At 40.3% G+C, this 18,239-nt stretch overlaps 1 protein-coding gene across 1 annotated transcript; it reads right to left on the minus strand.

Annotated features, from left to right (window-relative positions):
• Positions 1–3,581: 3,581 nt before the first annotated feature.
• On the minus strand, positions 3,582–18,127 carry ZRANB2 (zinc finger RANBP2-type containing 2). Its single transcript, XM_081866560.1, has 10 exons — positions 17,839–18,127; positions 15,231–15,283; positions 15,032–15,140; positions 13,913–13,995; positions 12,559–12,635; positions 11,946–12,089; positions 9,496–9,668; positions 7,797–7,877; positions 6,204–6,365; positions 3,582–5,734 (listed from the first exon to the last, which is right to left on the minus strand). Exons 1-10 carry the CDS (start codon positions 17,892–17,894, stop codon positions 5,671–5,673), a joined length of 1,002 nt encoding a protein of 333 aa, XP_081722686.1. The 5' UTR covers positions 17,895–18,127; the 3' UTR covers positions 3,582–5,670.
• Positions 18,128–18,239: the final 112 nt, after the last annotated feature.

Consider the following 18,239-nt stretch of genomic DNA (forward strand, 5'->3'; position numbering starts at 1 on the left):
TAGGGCTTTAAAGGTCAGCACCAACACTTTGAATTGTGCTCGGAAACGTACTGGGAGCCAATGTAGGTCTTTCAAGACCGGTGTTATATGGTCTCGGCGGCCGCCCCCAGTCACCAGTCTAGCTGCCGCATTCTGGATTAGTTGTAGTTTCCGAGTCACCTTCAAAGGTAGCCCCACGTAGAGTGCATTGCAGTAGTCCAAGCGGGAGATAACCAGAGCATGCACCACTCTGGCGAGACAGTCCGCAGGCAGATAGGTAATATTATTTTTAAAATATTTTATCTCAGCTTAACTTTACACGAGCTTCAGAGGTATATGTAAAATACTGCTCTCATGGCTTCACTGAATGATGCTTTAAATAGATCCTACCATTTCAAAGAAAAGGTTGGAAAAACTGTTAGCATCCACATCAATACAAGAGAAAATACAAACTGCTTCTCTCCAGTGAAAAAAACTGGATATTTCTAAGGATTTTGCTTTCCAGAATAGGGCGGGGGCTATAAAACACAAATTTCAAGATTTAACTTAGGCTGCCTTGGCTAATCTTGTTGCAGCCAAACTTCAGGAACCATTTTCCTTTTCCATTCCCTGCCTGGTGACAAGAGTAGTGGGCTAAAACTACTTTTAAAGTGGCTCTGGACCTTACAAAAGAAGTTCCCACAAGCTGAAGTCATGAGTGACTGAATCTCTGGATACGGATACTTCTTTACAATGTCCAAAGCTGCCGTTATTACATACCAATACTATTGGTATGTAATAGTGATATATATCTGTGTAAGACTTAGCATCTGCCATGATTTTAAAAAACAATATTTTTATAACTGTAAATGAGGAAAAGATAAAATTACAGCAGAAACCATCTATCACTTTTAACATACACTATCCATAAAATCCAGTTGGAAGCTTAAATTAATAGAAGGGTTAAAAAGCTACCTAAGAGGAAACATCTATAACGATAAGCTGTAAAAACTGTCTGAGGAATCTTATTCCAGTAACACCAACGCTGCCCTAGAGGGCATTTGTCCCCGCAGGGAAATTAAGTGATACATTTCTATTGCTCAGCTGCTTTTCTGTTACTGGAAACATCCCATTTCATTTTATGATTGTGCTTTAAAAAGACCCAATAATTTATAATACTTATCAATGGTATCTACATACTTTCAACATTCTCTCCCAAATAGCAATAAAATAATTCTGAGTAGCAAGTCAATGCCAAAAGTCAGCACATAAACTTTATGCAAGCAGTACTGAACTAGGCATTTAAGAGACAAGTTACTCTAAAGTATAAATATAAATATGAATGCATATTCATAAAAACATTAAACCAAACAAGATTTAGCAAGCTTTTTAAACTCTCCCAACCTACTTGTCACCCTCTTCAGATTAAAAAAAAAAAAAAACTTCAGCAGAATTTCATCTTTGTGAGCAGGAATAAAACAGCTACCTCACCTTTTGCTGTTTTGCCTTTACTAACAGAGGAGAGGGTAATAATTCCCACCTCAATTTCCCTAGCACAGACTGATGTTGGTGCCTCTTCCACCTTAATGAACCCTGTATGGGGAAAACACAGAGACCAGCAACAAACTTGGGTCTCCAGCTGTTGTTGGATTATAATTCCCATCATCCCTAGCAAGCAGGACCAGTGGCCAAGGATGATGGGAACTGTAATCCAAAATCGGTTGGAGACCCAAATTTGGGAAAACCTGACGAGAACCTGCTCGCCATCCGTAAATAATCAGTCTCACACCAAGATGGGTTGCAGAAATCTGGCTTCCTCAGGAGCTGCTGCAGTCAACATTTATTGTGTGCAGTAGAAAGATACAAATTCAAGGAGAAAACTTTGCCTCAGCTAGCAGATAAAAGATAATACAATACATCGGTCTCATGCCATCACACCAGACCACGTATTTGATCAGGCTATGCTTACGGGGGCCAATCATCGGGCAGCATGAGCTCTTCACGCGCTGATCATGCTCCAAGCAATGCCTTTTGCTATGAAATCACCTTGCAATAATAAACTTTCACCCATGCTCTTATGTGCAAACAACCATTTTCCCACAAAAACCTGTTCTAGGACTTCCAAAGTGTTGAAGCCTTTATATTTATGCATTACTTGTGCCCTTTTTAGATTATACATCATGGGTTCTTTAGAACATCCCCCCGCGCCCAGGGAAATGTGAAAGCTGCTCTTATACACAAACACACACATCTAGCCACTCTCATACACACAGGTACACATCACACTATTTATTTACACACCTGCATCCACAACAGGTCTGGACATAAACTAGTCTCTCACACCACAATAGACTATTAGATTTTTTTCCCCTTGAAGTGTACAATTTCATAGAATGTTTATGTTATGAGGATGGGGTGTGTGAGAGAATGAATTGGCCTGATCAAGCTGGCTGCAGTCTAGTAAGTATCTCAGCAATAGGGACAAAGCTTTAAGGGAATACATACTATGGGGTTGAAACTCCTCCCTTTGCTATGTGAAACATTTCCCCTTCCCCACTCCTCAGAAATCTCATCCCAATATCTAAGTAACAAAATGCATATACTGCTTATTCAAAGAAAATACCTTTGAATAAAGCCTTCTGGTTTAGAGATGACAGCCCTTTTGTGCTATATAGCAAAACAAAGAAAAAAATTATGTGTGAGTGAGCAAACAAGCACGTGTGTAGTTTTAATTTTCCCCTCCCTCTCCCCATAAACTCCAGATCACTTCTACAACACTCCTGCTACAATGCAGATGCAGCTCTGAAAATGAATACCCATCAGAAATGTATTTTGGAAAACATGTTTACAGCCTTACAACCTGTACCTAGCAACAAACAGCTGCCCTTTGGGCCAGAAGGATCCCCAAATAAGAACAGTGAAGTTACGAAAGCTGGCTATTGATTTCAATGCCACATTAATTTGTTCTAGATCAGATTTTTAAATACTAGGTTTACTTAATATTTAGTATGTATTTCTTGTATCTTATGTGGTGTTTAACTGCCATGGTCTCTGGCTAAGGTGACTTGTTCAATTGCTCATTAACTATTTTAGCACCCAAACCTTTCTACAATAGGATAGTTGTTTGTGTTCTTTTATTTTCAGTTCTATTAAGCAATTGAACAGTAAGTGCTTGAGAAGAGCATGTTGTGAATTTTCTTATAGCACAGGGGGGAATTATAGTGATATTGCAGCATGTAAGAAACTACACTTTCCAAAAACCACTAAGTAATTTTTTTAAAAAATCTTAACAATAGAAGGAAAGCATTTCTAAATGATAACACCATGCAGCATAGGTTAATAACTCTGCTATTGCTGGTGGTTACTATGATGCAATCTCTTACAGACCTCTTTCAGTTTTGGAAGATGAGCTTTGCTGAAAGTTAGCTAGTTAATCCACTGTAGAGGCACAGGAGGCAAGCCAAGGAGTGTAAATAACACATCTCTCTGATCTTAACCAACTAAATAAATACTCAGAATAGACCCATATGAATGCAAAATGGAACTAACTTGCAGAATATTCAATATTTTTGAAATTATTCAGACAGGTGTTACTTAAAACTCAAGAATATGCACAATTCATCTTTGATTGACATGCTTTATTTACATATGTCTACAGAATTATATCGTCATAGAACAAACCAGTACATTTTAATCCAAGCCAAATGAAACCCATAATTTTCCCAGTCATCTCTAACCTATAATTTGCTGAGTTTAAGAACTTGTTAGGTACAATACTTCAGAATACAAAGCACAAGAATAACTAAATTAACATGTAGCATCTAGCAAATCTGATTTTCACACTTTTAGACAGACTTTCAAGAAGTCAGAGGCACAGTTACAAAGACTATTTGTTCTTGTGCAACCTAAGCTATGCTTAGCAAAAAGGAAGAGAGAAAAGAAAAAGAAAAGATACCTAAGAGAAAGCAACACAGGATTACAGGGCATTTTTTTCCTGCAAAATTTATCCAAAATATTTCTACAGCAAAACCATTTTACTTTGTCTTTGATCAGTCCAAAAAAATTAAGATGTTCATAAAATAAAAATAAAATAAAGACAAGTTCTGCTCCATTTGTTGTTGTGCAGTTTGCTTTAAAATGCAGATGATCCAATATACAAGTAAGATATACAGCTTCTTTCCTAGAACCACTAAGCTTCCTTAACATACTTACCTTGGGATCTCACTGAAGACACATTTCTCCCAAGCAAACGGAGCTTAAGAATGGTCAGTATTTAACAAATATTTGCTAGTAAAACAAATTTAATGAAGCATTTTAAGCCATAAATTTACAGTCATCCAAAAAGATATGCGATGATTTGTGATTTGTTTAAGTAAGCATTTATACTTTAGAAGAGTCACAGTGTTTTCTGGGAGAGTTATAAATATATAGTTTTCTAGTGTAAATTGAATTTTACTGACTTAGAAGAAACTGATTTTGTTATTACATTTCTACACATTTGGAAAACATTTCACAAAATCTGAGCGCTTTGGATCTTAGTACAGGGCACAACTGTTTTGCATGGGGACCGAGTTCCTGACCCCTGCTTGCATCAGCGGAATGTGTGTAAGCCCGTTACGTCCCTGCCCCACACCCTTTCCTGGCCACTTCCTGGTTGCAGCGATGTACACCCACACGTTTGTACTTTGTGCGCAAAAAGGCCATTGCCTGTACTTAATTGTATCTTAATATACACTAGCGGCCCAATTTCTAGCATGAACCAAAGATTCCATGCATGTGATGGAGGGTGGAGGGGGAGATGGCACACCAGCGTCCAGTTCTGGTACTAAAATTGAATGACTCAAGAGAGTACTTCAGGAACAGCTTTTTGGGGAAGGGACACAGAGAGAGATGCCTGAAAAGCTCCAGTAGGAAGGAAAATTACACATTCCTTTAGATGCTGTGCATATATTTTTTGTGCTGCAGCAAAAACAGAGCTATTGATTAGCCAGGATGTGGCTGCCAGAAACGTAGGAAGTTACATGCCACCAGAAAGTACTCACAGATGCAGCATCAGGGCAAAATTGTAACCAAGTTTTGTTTCTGGCTGCCTATCTAAGAAGCAACACAAGGTAGCTTACATGTCTACTTTGATCCCGTCTACTGAAAGAGTAATTGTTTTCTAGTTTGATTTATTTTCACTTAGAAAGCACAACACTTGCTTATGGAAGGCAGTTCTCTCTCTGAAGTATCTCTTGATTTGCATCTGAAGATATACTACAGTAGCTTTTGTGATCCTTGCAGGAATGGCTGCTGGTGGTGAAGGAGCGGCCTGGACCAGTTTAGAAACCAGAGTGCATATTAACATCAAATGAACTGTCCCCTTGGTAGTTTTGTGACGAGCAAACATGAAGGCTAAATGACAGATCAGAATGGCAGCATAACATAGAGAGTTCTTCAACAAAATTAGTCTTAGAACTGGGAAGTAACAAACCAGTCAAATCAAGAAGGGGCAGGCACTTAGAAAAAAAAAGTCATGCTACTCACCTTTCTGGAGGCAATTTATGGCTTAAAATATTTCATTACATTTTGTTTTATGAATTAAAATAGCTGCAGTTTTCCATTAAACATGCATCTCTACTAGCAGGATTTAGCACTTCTGACCAAGTAAGACACCAACTTCTTAAAAATGTCTCATGCAGTGGACTATTTTCGTGTTTGAGTTTTAATATATTATTTCTTTTTAGAACTTGTACGGGATCCAGAATGAGAAGATCCAGATGATGACCTTCGGTGTCTGCAAGATAAAAGATGGAAGAAAGCATGCAAACAAGTAAGTCTGAATTGCAGTGATTTTCATTGGGGAGGGGGAATTGGGAAGGAGAAAGAAAATGGGGAATATATGAACTGGGAACGCAATTATTTGGACTTCATCTCTGTATCATAACTGCATTCCACAGTTTGCATCAATATAGAACTTTTAGGTAATAATACCTTCATTTGTAATCTAGAAAAAATCTAAGAGTGCTTCAGGACTTTAAAAACATTTTTTCCCCTGATTTATTTGTGAGAAGTAGATATATGAAAAAATTTAACTAAAAAGTTTGACCATCTTTTAAAAGAAATGGCATCAGCTGGGATAAATGGAATCTACAAAAATGAAAACAGCTATCTTCAAACACACAATACTTAAACATACTGTTCCTTTTCTAGCCCTTCCACAGTTAACATTTAAAGAACCATTCTTATTCTACAGAAACCCAAACCTTTCAGGTGACAGTGATTTCGTTCGCCTTTTTTTGCGATCACCAGATGAAGATCTAGATCGGCTTCTCTTTCTGCTTCTCTCAGGGGAAGATGATGAGCGAGAGCTTGAGTAAGATCTTTTTCTTGGGGTTGAAGAACCCCTGACGGATCTGGAGCTGGATCTTTATTAAGAAATAAATCAGACTTAATCCTAGCATAAATAACGAGGTTGCAACAATCTACTACATATATATCCAATCTAGAACACACGCTGCAAATGTAAAATGAAATTATATTAGGACATAAATACTTACTGCTGTGCCAATAAGAATTCTGCCTTAAGAGCTTCTCAATATGGGATTGTGGGCAAATTACTCACAGACTGACCAGAACTGATCATATAATGATCAAGACCAATGCAGAAGCAATTATTCAGCTTTATGCAATTGCTGCTTCTCAGCAACAGCAAACAATTTAAGTCTAAAGTGAGAGATGAACATTTTCACATTCCCTACATTAAGAAAAAGGCTGAGGCATTAGTTTAGACATTTTACATAACTGTATGCATTTCATAGACCTTTGAAAACAAGTATAGTCACTAGGAAGACTGTACGGCCACAATAATCTTATATACATACAGAAGTCGCATTGCATAGGCACATGCGACTGCACACTGCATTGGCTCTCACACATTGTATTTCATTTACTTTATAAAGCGTAGCTTCACAAAAAATATAACAAGGTAGTATACAACATAAAGCACAGTACTCAACAGTAAAACTATCAGTAAGAAAGGACTGGCAGAAGGCTGTTACAAGGGTCTGAAAGAAAGCAGGGATGACTCCTGATGTACTTTTATTTGGCGGGAACTCCACAGGATACACGGCCTATCACATTCAAGGTTCAGTTCCTGGTAAAGGTCAATTGAACCTCAGGGGCGTGGGGAACCACCAAAAGTGCCCCATCAGACTATTTCAGTGATGAAGGTGGAGCAGAAGGAATTAAGTGGTCTTCAAAGTATTTTGAACTCAAGTTGTGAATGAACACAAAAACCTTAAACCTGTCTGGTAGTAAATAGCCAACCGGTGCAGCTCTCACAGTAAAGGACTAACATTTGCTCCTGTGAACAATTTGGCTGCTACATTCTGTATACCATAAGCCAATGCTCTTCCTCTGTCATAGGGTACAACCCTTTATCTTTCCCTCTAGTGCATATTGACACACACAAAATATCAGGGCAGTCTGAGGGAGACTGGTGCACATATTCAATATTCCCAACTGGATTTCCCACTCTGCTTTGGGCAAGTTTTGTGAGGTCCATAACTACATAGACCCCTCTCCCTTTGTGCTGTCTATGAAAGAGAGAAATTGGGCTCTGTTGATTGAGATTTCTCAGAAAAGAGGACTGGTATGTTTTTAAAGCCTTTTACATCAGTGAAGTATATTTATGATACAACAATTTTTATAACAAGTTCATTACTATTACTATTGTTATTGCATTGAACAAAAATTATATGTCAGAACAAAATATTCAAAATAAAACAGTAATTTCTGGTGATCTTTTCGCCTCTCTCTCTCTCTCTGACAAGCAGAGAGGTTGCTACCTCATTCACCTTGATTTCGACCCACGAGATCTAGAACGTTCTCTGGAAGTGGAATGAGATCTTGACCTTGAGCTGGAAGAGCTTCTTGACCTGAAACAACATGAAGGATTTTAATTTTTTTGTGAATAAAAATATAAGAATCAAATGGAAATCTACTCTTCCATGTAATTTGTATTGGAAGTGAAAGTAATTTTTATTTCCTTCACAGCATTTAATAAGTGGTTGGTCAGGATCCAAAAAGCTGCTTTGAGCTAACAGAAGCAGAATGTGCTAAGCTAGTTGAACAGATTTTTGCTTTGAATACCTAACTTCCATACAATGTCATAAGCTGGTTTTTAAACATTCTACAGCTTTAAAAGCAGTTTGCCACTTAGTAAAAAGGGAGTGTCATTAAAGAAATACAAGCCTAAGGCCCTCATGGGCTTTCAGGGTTCTTTGGATCCTGATCAATAAAAGATAAAATATTAAGTTACCTTAAAATGTTAATAATATCATCTGTTATTAACCTCAGTTTATAAGCTGCATATACAAAAAATTCTAAAATTTTACTTTTAAACATTAAAAGTTAGTAAGAAATATTTGGCTCAAAATTGAAAACCAGATATTGTAAATAATGTAAAGAAGCCAACTTCCAATGTTATATTTGTGTCAAAAAATAAACGCTAGGATGCTCTGAAGGCAAGAGTTAAAGATTTGTTCTAATAGACCAGTGAACATTCTACAATTATTTTTCAAACAACTGTTTTCAGGAAGGGGCAGTTCAAGAAGCCTGGCATGTATCTATAAGCCAAACATGGAGGCACAGTATATTCCACAATTCCCAAATTAAGAAGTGTTCCCGTAGCACTGTTCCATATTAATGAAGAAGTTTGTCTCAAAATTTTAATTCCACTTGGGAAACATTTTTTATTGCCTGCCAGGAGTTTATTCTCAAAGAACATAACCACTAGGAAACACATTTGACATTAAAATTGCATTTGTGGCTTAACTAGCACCCAAAAGGCATATGAGTGTCAATAACTTCAAAAATTATGTACCAAACTACATTTCTCCAAAGTTTCAACCAGCAAACTAACAAATTAAATATTTTTATTTATTCGATGTTCTGCAATAATTATGTAGAATTATCTTCTCTCAATAGTATTATTCTATATACAGGACAGTGGCTACATAAGGTGATCTCCAACACAGAGAATACAGAATGCTGGGGGAAAATAACCATTGTTAACTGGATTATCCAGGCTGTAAGTCACCAAAGAATGGTTGTATTTGCCAGGGTTCATAGAGCATTTCCTGCAACTGATACACCAAGGAAATGTAGCATATAAGAGTACTTCTGATGAAGCAAAAAACTGGTATCAAATATTTGGTGCCATCACAAACCTAACCAGCAAGAGTGACAGAGAAACCCTGTTTGTTTAGAGATATAAAATTAAAATTATAAGCTACAGTTTACTTGGTCAGTAAGAAAATGTTCACTTACACTGTCTATTACACTAACACGTACCCTGACATTTATAGTAAGCACCTGCAGTTTTCACAGTTTAAGCACAGACTACCTGTGCAGGCTAGCTATGTAAGATTTATTAGCTTATCTCAAACCGTGAAAAATAAAAAGTAAAAAAAATCAATCACAAAAGAGATGTAAATAAAGAAAGTTAGATACTGACATTTTGTCTGGCGTTACCCTTGACCTGTACCCGTTTACCTGGACCTAGACCTTGAGCTTGAGTGGGAGGATGAGCGAGATGAAGATCGTGAACGAGAAGATCGAGACTTGGAACGGCTGCGCCTAGTTGTAGATTTCTTCTTGGTGGAATCTTCTTCCTCGCTAGCATCAAGATTATATTTTGAGAGATCTGCATCTTCTTCATCTTCATCCTGAAAAAAACCCCAACAAGTTATTTGTGTTAGAAACATAGCATTCGGAAAACTATTTCATTTATACGGTATATGTATCTTTGTCCTGCCTCAAAACAATGTAACACGGTGCAGTTAAACAACTTGCAGCATACTTACCTTTATTTATAAAATAAAATAAACTTCAGCCTGTGTCCAGGGAAACCTGGATGGAATCCTTACTCGGCCATGAAACAGACCAGCTACGGCTGCCATATGTCCGGGAAAACCTTGACACATCCAGGAATCGGACTTGGAAAATGGCAACAATGTTTGGCGGTCAGGGTTGCGGCCGCTTTTGGGTGACAAGCCGTGTGTGGAAAGAAACTGCAGCTGCAGTTTCGCCTGCTTCCCTGCCATGCACACCTGAGGTGTCTCCTCCAGGCAATGAGAGCGACGGCAGCAGGGTGGCAGATCGCACTGTGCAGAAGTGCAAGTCGTAGTGCAGGATACCCAAGCAGTCGGGCCCTTCTACGCCCGTTGTCCTGTACCCGGGAGACATCAAGACCACCCCTGTCAAGCCACCTCATGGAGGCAGCGACGGCCCCGCCCCGCTGCTGCCGCCCATCCCCACCAGCCTGGGCTTCAGTGACTTCACGGTCTACCCGTGGCGCTGGGGGGAGAGCGCACACAATGTCACCTTCAGCCTTCCACCTGCCACGTGCAGCCACTCCACAACGGCAGCAGAAGAACAGGGGGCTGCAGTGGCGTCTGAAGAGCCACGGGGCACTTGGGTAGAGAGGACGGCGATGTGTAAACAGATTCACGTATGCTAAAACAAAAAAAGGCTAAACAACTCTCATCTGGATTTCACTTTTGGAAATATGGCAACTCGAAGACCAGGTGGCCTCTGAAACCTAACTTAGGTCACAGAGGTGTGAAGATGAAGTGGAATAACTGAATGTGTGTTGCTCCTAGTTCATTTGAGGATGAAAAATGTGGTTAAAAAATTGAAACATACAAATTTCTCTTGAGGGAAAAATTAATTTTCTAAGAACAAGCATTTCTCATATATTCATCTATATTTGCCCGTTGTCAAAACTAGATATTTCAGCTGGCTACTGTGCATGCATGCACACACATTTGTGCATATGTGACACATGCATAACCCTAAGGAGCTGTCTTTACTAATTCAATACGAGGGGGTCACATCTGGCACTGCTTCCTTTTCCTGTAGCATACATTATCCTATGCCAATTTGGCATACAGGTTAGTACCTGGTTATGTGAAGAACTGCCGCCTCCTGTAGGAACTTGCTTCTAAATTATAGCCAACTTGCCTGAGATGTTGAGAAAGGCAGTCTAAGAACTGGTAGAGCTTGCCACTGCTCACACCAAGAGCAAGTGCAGGTATCATCTCAACAGCCTTTCATGTAACCATTTTCTTTCATACTCCTGCAGTTGTGAAATGTGGCGGTTGCCATAGGGGACTTGAATAACATGTGTATGAGTGCAATCTATGTGTTATTGTTACAGCTAACTTACAACTAATGGTTATTGCTTTGCTGACTTCTGTAACCATTATGGTTGCATACATGTTAATGGCACAATATGTTGTTTTTTAATGTTTAAAAAACTGTAGGGTCAGGTAGACCCCACACACTGTTCTCATAGATTTACAGTCATACCTCGGGTTACAGAAGCTTCAGGTTGCATTTTTTCGGGTTACGGACCGCTGAAAGCCAAAAGTACCGAAACGGGTTACTTCCAGGTTTCTGCAGTCGCGCATGCACAGAAACGCTAAATTGCGCTTTGCGCATGCACAGAAGCGCCGAATTGCAACCCGCATGTGCGCAGATGCGCCGCTGCGGGTTGCGAACGTGCATCCCGCATGGATCACATTCGCAACCCGAGCGCCCACTGTATATACTTTACCTTGTGGGGTACTGTTGATCCCAATGAGTTCATTGCAACTATACAGAGAAGGAACCTTCTCGATAAAGGCAGTACTTTTAAAATTTGCACATGTTGTCATACTTAACACCTCCCCAATATATTTATTTTTATAGCTGTCTTGGAATATAGCCAACTCCAAAACAGGATTCAGTATTTTCTTCTTTTTTTATGGAGGGGCAAGGAAAACCGTGCCTTGTTTGTTGTTTGCCAGTGAACACAGGGAGAAGGCACCAAGAGAATGGATGAATTCCCAAATTGCTAGTTCACTCACATTAGCCATCTAAGAGTTCTGAACAGCAGTCAAATCAAGGTTTAGCTGTGTGAATTTAGCCAAGAAGGAAACAAGACAGAAGAATGGTTTTACCTCATCCAACTTATACTTCGACAGATCTCCATCCTCATCCTCCTCTTCTTCTCCTTCTCCTTCAGATTCCTTATCTTCAACTTCCTTTAGGATAGATGCAGGACCAACAGGCTTCCCTCTGTATTTTTTCTTTTTGCGACCAAACTGCAAGAGGTCGCATTGTATTCATAAGAGAGTGTACTGTTGTTCAATGCATGCATGATCATACATAAGCACATTGCAGCAACCCAGAAGCAGCCAGAAAAGGAGGCGGAGCGGGCTTACACGCACCCCAAAAACACACAGGTGCCAGGAACACAACCCCCAGGCAAATCAGGGGTTGCCTGTACAACCCACATCTACAGAACTACTTTTAAGTACTTGGATGAAGCTTACTGCTATATACATAACTTGTGCACATTTAAGTTGCACTCATTTGGCTTTATGCGCTTGGCAATTTTTAAGAGAAAAATTATAAAGGGGACAGGTGCCTGGGAAAAAAGGCGTTGGCAATCCCACCTGCCACTGAACCCATGTGTTTTGACTATGCACGGTTTTGGCTTTATGCACTCCTCGGTTGCCTGTACTCAGTCTTGACAATTACACACACATTCACCAGGTACATACTGCCTACCTCATCATATTCCCCATCTGACTCTTCACGTTCTATGTATTCAACATTCTCTCTTTCATTAAAGCCCCCTCCATATCCTGCAAAAAAAAGTTTCAGAAATGTCAAAAAGCAAACATAAGGACACAGAAGACTATACATTGTTTCTTTCTACAACAGAGAGTAGAGAGGTCACTTAGTCTCAGTGCCAATTTTTCCAAGCTTGTCTAATACCATTCAGTGTTAAGTTGTGATCAGTGTAATTGCTGCTGCTGCCTCTACCAGTAAGTACATGTCACTTCTAGCCAAAGTCAACTGGATCAGAGAGTTGCATATGCACATGCTCTACTCAGTAGATAGTGATGGTTGCTTCCCACATGCTGAGCACTCCCAAGAACTGAGAAATGCTTGAGCAAAACTCAAGAGAGAGGAGAGAGGATTTTTCCATGAAGCACAGGACCATGAAGACATCTGCTTTCTTCCTGCACTTGGAACTTGGAGACCCCCTTCCACAGCTGCTGCTTTGTCCATCTCTGTGGCAGTCATTTCAGCCACTCATTTCCTTTGAAGTTAGGAAGAAGTTTCCTCCTCTCTCGCACCTCTCAATTTGAGGCAGTATTCAAAGCTCAAGCACTTACATTCTGCAGAGTGCTTGCACCTTCCTACTCCACATGGTCTGCAAGAGGCAAGGATACAAAGGTAGAGAGGAGCGGTAACTCTCATACTGAGCACTCCTTAGTGCTGAGAGGTGGCAGAGGAAGGGCATGTGCTAAGCATTGATGGAGCTGGGAAGAGGGGATTGACAAAACACGCAGATCAATGTAGCGGTGGTATTTGCTATGTATGGCAGAGGGACAAAGGCCTTTTGTTGTGTGTGTGCACATTAAGCTAACTTATTGACAAGTGTTATAATGTAGCATACAGAACCAAAACCAGCTTAACACAAAGATCTCAAGGGTCTAGTTATTAGCAACACAAGGGGGCTGAGAACAAGGCCAAGTCTCTTCACCTATGTTCTCTCAACATGTGAAGTAAGATGTCTGGAAATCTCAGTAACTCTTGAAGTAGTTATGGGGTCTCTTATTTCACCATTATGGTCTACCATAATGGTTTTGGTGCCCTTTCAGCAGATATTTATTTTCTTTCCAGGACACACCCAAATCTCTCAGAAACTTAACTTCAAATTGCCACAACCCCAGAGAAAATTGCTAAAGCAGAAGCAAAATTAAGCAATGTGTGGAATGCTTTTGGTTCCAAGCCAACAGTTCCCAAAGTTCAACATTGCTTTATCACAAAAGCTGCTCACAAAGGAGGAGGGAACATGGTTGCATGTGCTGTATCTCTAAAAACATTATTTTAGATAATTTGAAACAAATACCTGTCCTTTCCTCAAGTTTGGCATATTTTGGAGTGTTGCACATATTGCATTCTGATCTCCTGGCCCAGTTAACGTTGCCACATCTTTGGGAAGAAAAACATATGATTGACAGTTTAAATACCAGAACTACACTGGTTCAAAAATTAAGAAATTAAACTAGTCAATACCTCAAATTTTAAAACCCATTTTTGAGACTTACAGGAGTCATTTTATTACTTCCAAAATACTTTAAGTATACAATAGTGAATATCACTGATATTTAAACAACTTTTAATCAAAATACAGAACTGACAACAATGATCTCCTTTTATAGCAGATAGATTGGTGAAGACTTATTTTGTGTAGTGAAAACAGTTCCAACAACATACACAACAAACCTATTCTCCTACTTGGATGACATCTGAACAAAGTACAATTAAGAAAAAGAAAGCAAAGCCCTGTAATTCGAGTCAGCAGGCAACCAAACTGATTTTTTTTTGCGGGTCAGCAAAATGAAGTTTGGGGAAATACTCTTCTACCACATGCAAATTGTAGTGCAATTATGCAGTTCCCATATGATGTCAGTGAAATAAGGGAAAGGAGAAGAGAAACAGATGCCAATCAACTGATGCCACTTAATTCAGACTAAATTACTAATACAAATAAATGTTTATAAATTCAGAAAGTTGACTTTCAATAGGCATCACATGGCTGCACTTTTATCTCAGCCTATATGAAAACCTTTAGGTCAATTTTATTTTCCAATATGAATTGCAAAAAGAGTGCTTAAGAACGAAGAGGAAATTAAAATATTTAGTGCTGCCAACTAAAGGATTTATAATTGAATTTTTAATGTTTTAATATTTTTATAATGCATGTGGTTGTAAATAATATGGCAGTAGCACAAGCATAACACTGGAATCCTATGCGCACAGTGGGACTTACTTCTGAGTAAACATACATAGGATTGGTTTGCATAAAAAGTAGGAAATAAAGAATATGCGGATAATAGAGAATATGCGGATAATAAAGAAAAGGAAGAAAAACAGACAGCTAAAAATAGACAATTAGATATTAAAAGAGAAAAAGCACACGTTTAATAGAAATTAGAAATGAACTAGAGCTTTAGGATAAACGTACGTTTTACACTGCCAATCATTAGCACTGAATAGACCACGGCTTTTTTCAGCAAGTGTCTTCCCTATCTCAGTTCCCCCAGCTTTCATCATCTTGGCCTCTGTGGTTTTTTCTGAAAGGTTAACAAGATTCAGACAATTTATTATAAACTGGAGTTTCTGCAATAAATTTCCCTCTCAAAAGAACCATAACTTATAATTACCTCGACCACATCTGTTGCAGCTGGTTCTTCTAGCAAAGTTAACGTTTCCACACCTTCAAAAAACGGAAACATGACTGAAGAGCCATTTTTTCTAAACATGATATTAAACAATAACTTTAAAGTTCTACCGAGTTTAATGGGATTTTCCCCCCGTTAGTATGCTTAGGATTGCAGTCTACATTTTAAAACTAAATTTCTAAACACAAATATAGAGTCAGTCTTAAGATATTCATGTTGCTTGCACCTCATTAACTTTTTGAATATTCTTCTCCCATGCAAAAGGTATGCAACACAGTATGTTAATAACTCACTAGAAACATTACAACTGTGTGACTTTATACCTAAACATTTCAGTAGTAACACCGTTACTGAAACTGAGTTTGTACTACCTCTGGCAAGATAATGGTCATCTTCTAAATAAGGCACTTGGGCAACAGGGCTTTCAGAAGCTTTGTATATATTAAAAATGCTTTATAGGTGGCATGTTTTAGCTCAGTGATAAGGAACCTGTGATGCTCAGATGTTGCTGGACTCCAACTGCAATCAGCGTCAGCCTAAACTGCCAAAGTTAAAGGAATCTAAGAGTAGTCCAGAGATTCTCAAAACACTACACTGGTGTGGCAGGAAAAGGTGGCAAGTGTGGTGGAAATATTCAAGGACAACCAAAGAACTGATTTGTTGTTGGCTTATGGACCAGGGCTGTTTTAACAAATGCTAGGCATTATACCTGAACCCAGCAAAAGCAGCTGAAAGCAAGCAAAAAGAAAAAGGTGGAGCTTGTTTCCTCACTGAGGTGATCTGTAGTTTGTTGAACAAGCCATGTTTAAAACAAAACATGGCTCAGCAATGCATAAACACAGCCAATGACTCAATTTTATATGTTTTATACCAGTATATGTTAAGTGTTTAGAATTCACTGGCTTTTTAAAATACTATCTGAAACACATACAATGAGTGATAAAAATGTGTAAACAGCTGAACAATATAGTTTCCCACCAATGCCTTTTCAAGTTCTTAGCTTGCTCACTACTACATGGTATTTTAGCTAGTTCCAGCATGAGATTCGAAAATGTAATAATTCGAACTTGTTCCAACAGAGATTGGCACATTTATCTTTCATTTCTGCAGACATTATGATTGTCGTTACCCCATAACTTTCTAGTGCTATGGCAATTTAAGGCTGCCAGGTTTCCAAGAACAATTGTCAAAAAACATCCACAGAACATCCCATGCATCCCTCATAGCAAACATAGCTGCTTTGCTTCAAAAGGCAATGCAGCACATTTCGAACAGAAAAGCGTCCACTACGAGGCAGCAACCCCGCACATTGAGCCTAAACCCCACTGAACTCAGCTGAACTTGCTTTGCCAGAATGGCAGTGCAAAAGAAAAAAGAGATGAGTAAGAAAAAGGGGGCATGTGATAAAAGATGTACAGAATTACACATTGCGTGGAGAAAATTTCAAAGTCTATCTCCCTCTCACAGATCCTCCAAGTGTCCCTATTTTCCAGGGACAGTCCCGGATTTCTGACTTGATCCTGGAATGTTCCACTTTTCCATGGGACATCTATTTTCAGTGGAAAAATGTTGGAGGGGATGCCTCTATTTTCACTGCAGACCCTCCAAGTGTCCCTATTTTTCCAGGGACATCCCTGATTTAGAGAAGCTGTCCCAGTTTCTGATTTGATCCCAGAATGTCCTACATTTCCTTAGGGATGTCCTATTAGCATTGGAGAAATGTTGAAGAGCATGCAGTTTTCTGACTCCTGAGCTGCCTGAAGGCAATCCTGTATAGGGAAGTGTTCTTTTTTTTAAAAAAGTTTAATGTTTCATTATGTTTTTATATATGTTCAAAGCCGCCCAGAGTGGCTAGGGCAACCCAGTCAGATGTGCGGGGTATAAATATAAAAAATGATCATTATGGAATTGGGCTGTCCCTATTTTCATGGGATAAATGTTTTATCACTTTATTCTTATAATTATTATTAATGTTCTGTTGGGAGCTGCCCAGAGTGACTGGGGAAACCCAGCCAGATGGGCGGGGTATTAATAATAATAATAATAATAATAATAATAATAATAATAATAATAAAGTTGCAGCATGTGCTCTCACTCACTACAGCCCTGGCCCTTGCAATGAGGCCGAACGTTAGAAGAAAGGTGGGATACAAACTGAATAAACAAACAAATGAACGGCCGGAAACTCCCCACTCCCGGGTTTTCACCCGCAGGCAGGAATATTCTGCAGGGGGAAACGAAGCAGCTCAGGAGGGCGACCGGCGGCAACGGCAACAACAACGGGCAAAGCGAAGACGCGCGTTTCTCCATCCATCCCTCTCCCCGCCTCGCCGCTGGACAAAAGGACCATTAAAGGGGCTGAGGGAAAGCGGGCCCAGCAGCAGCAGCAGCAGCCGCCGCCGCCTACCTCTCCGTTCCCCAGGAAAGCGGCGTGTGTGTGAGAGAAAAAAGCGCGCTCCCTCCGCCCGCCGCGACACCACGGGGCCGAGGCCTCACTGCTACCCGCGTCCCGCCCCAGGCCTCTCCCTCGCCCGCCCGCCCGCCCGGCCTTTCTCCCTTCGCTGCCGCCTCCTCCTCCTCCTCCGCTCACTTTTTGTCCGGGCAGATCCAGTCGCCGTCGCTGACGCGGAAATTCTTGGTCGACATTTCGGAAGGCAGGCTCGGCCCGGTGTCTCGTCCCGCTCCTTCCCCTCAGCTCCCCGGAATGACACGAAGCGGAGGGGGGCTGCTGCGCCACTGCCAGCAAATGGGCCTCGGGTGAGGACCCCGGGGGGGGGTCCTTGCGGGGTGATGGGGTTGCCTCTGGTGCTGCCTGCTCCGCCGGGCCCGCAACTCTCACACGCTCTGACCCCCCGCGTCAAGCGCTCCCTGCTCTCGCGGCTTCTCGGAGCTGCGGGACTCGCGCGGCTCGCCGACGCACACGTCACCACTTATTCAAATCAGGATCAGGCGTTGCGGGTAGACGACTCTGCAACGCCTGCGGCGGGAAAG

The sequence above is a fragment of the Podarcis erhardii genome, assembly GCF_964252035.2.
Source record: "Podarcis erhardii genome assembly, chromosome: 6".
Taxonomy (NCBI): Eukaryota; Metazoa; Chordata; class Lepidosauria; order Squamata; family Lacertidae; genus Podarcis; species Podarcis erhardii.

Coding starts and splice junctions, on each gene's coding strand:
- ZRANB2 (XM_081866560.1), bottom strand. CDS start 17,894: ATGTCGACCAAGAATTTCCGCGTCAGCGACGGCGACTGGATCTGCCCG. Junction 15,284..17,838: donor TGGATCTGCCCGGACAAAAA/GTGAGCGGAGGA, acceptor CGTTTTTTGAAG/GTGTGGAAACGTTAACTTTG. Junction 7,878..9,495: donor AGCTCAAGGTCTAGGTCCAG/GTAAACGGGTAC, acceptor ATGTTGTTTCAG/GTCAAGAAGCTCTTCCAGCT.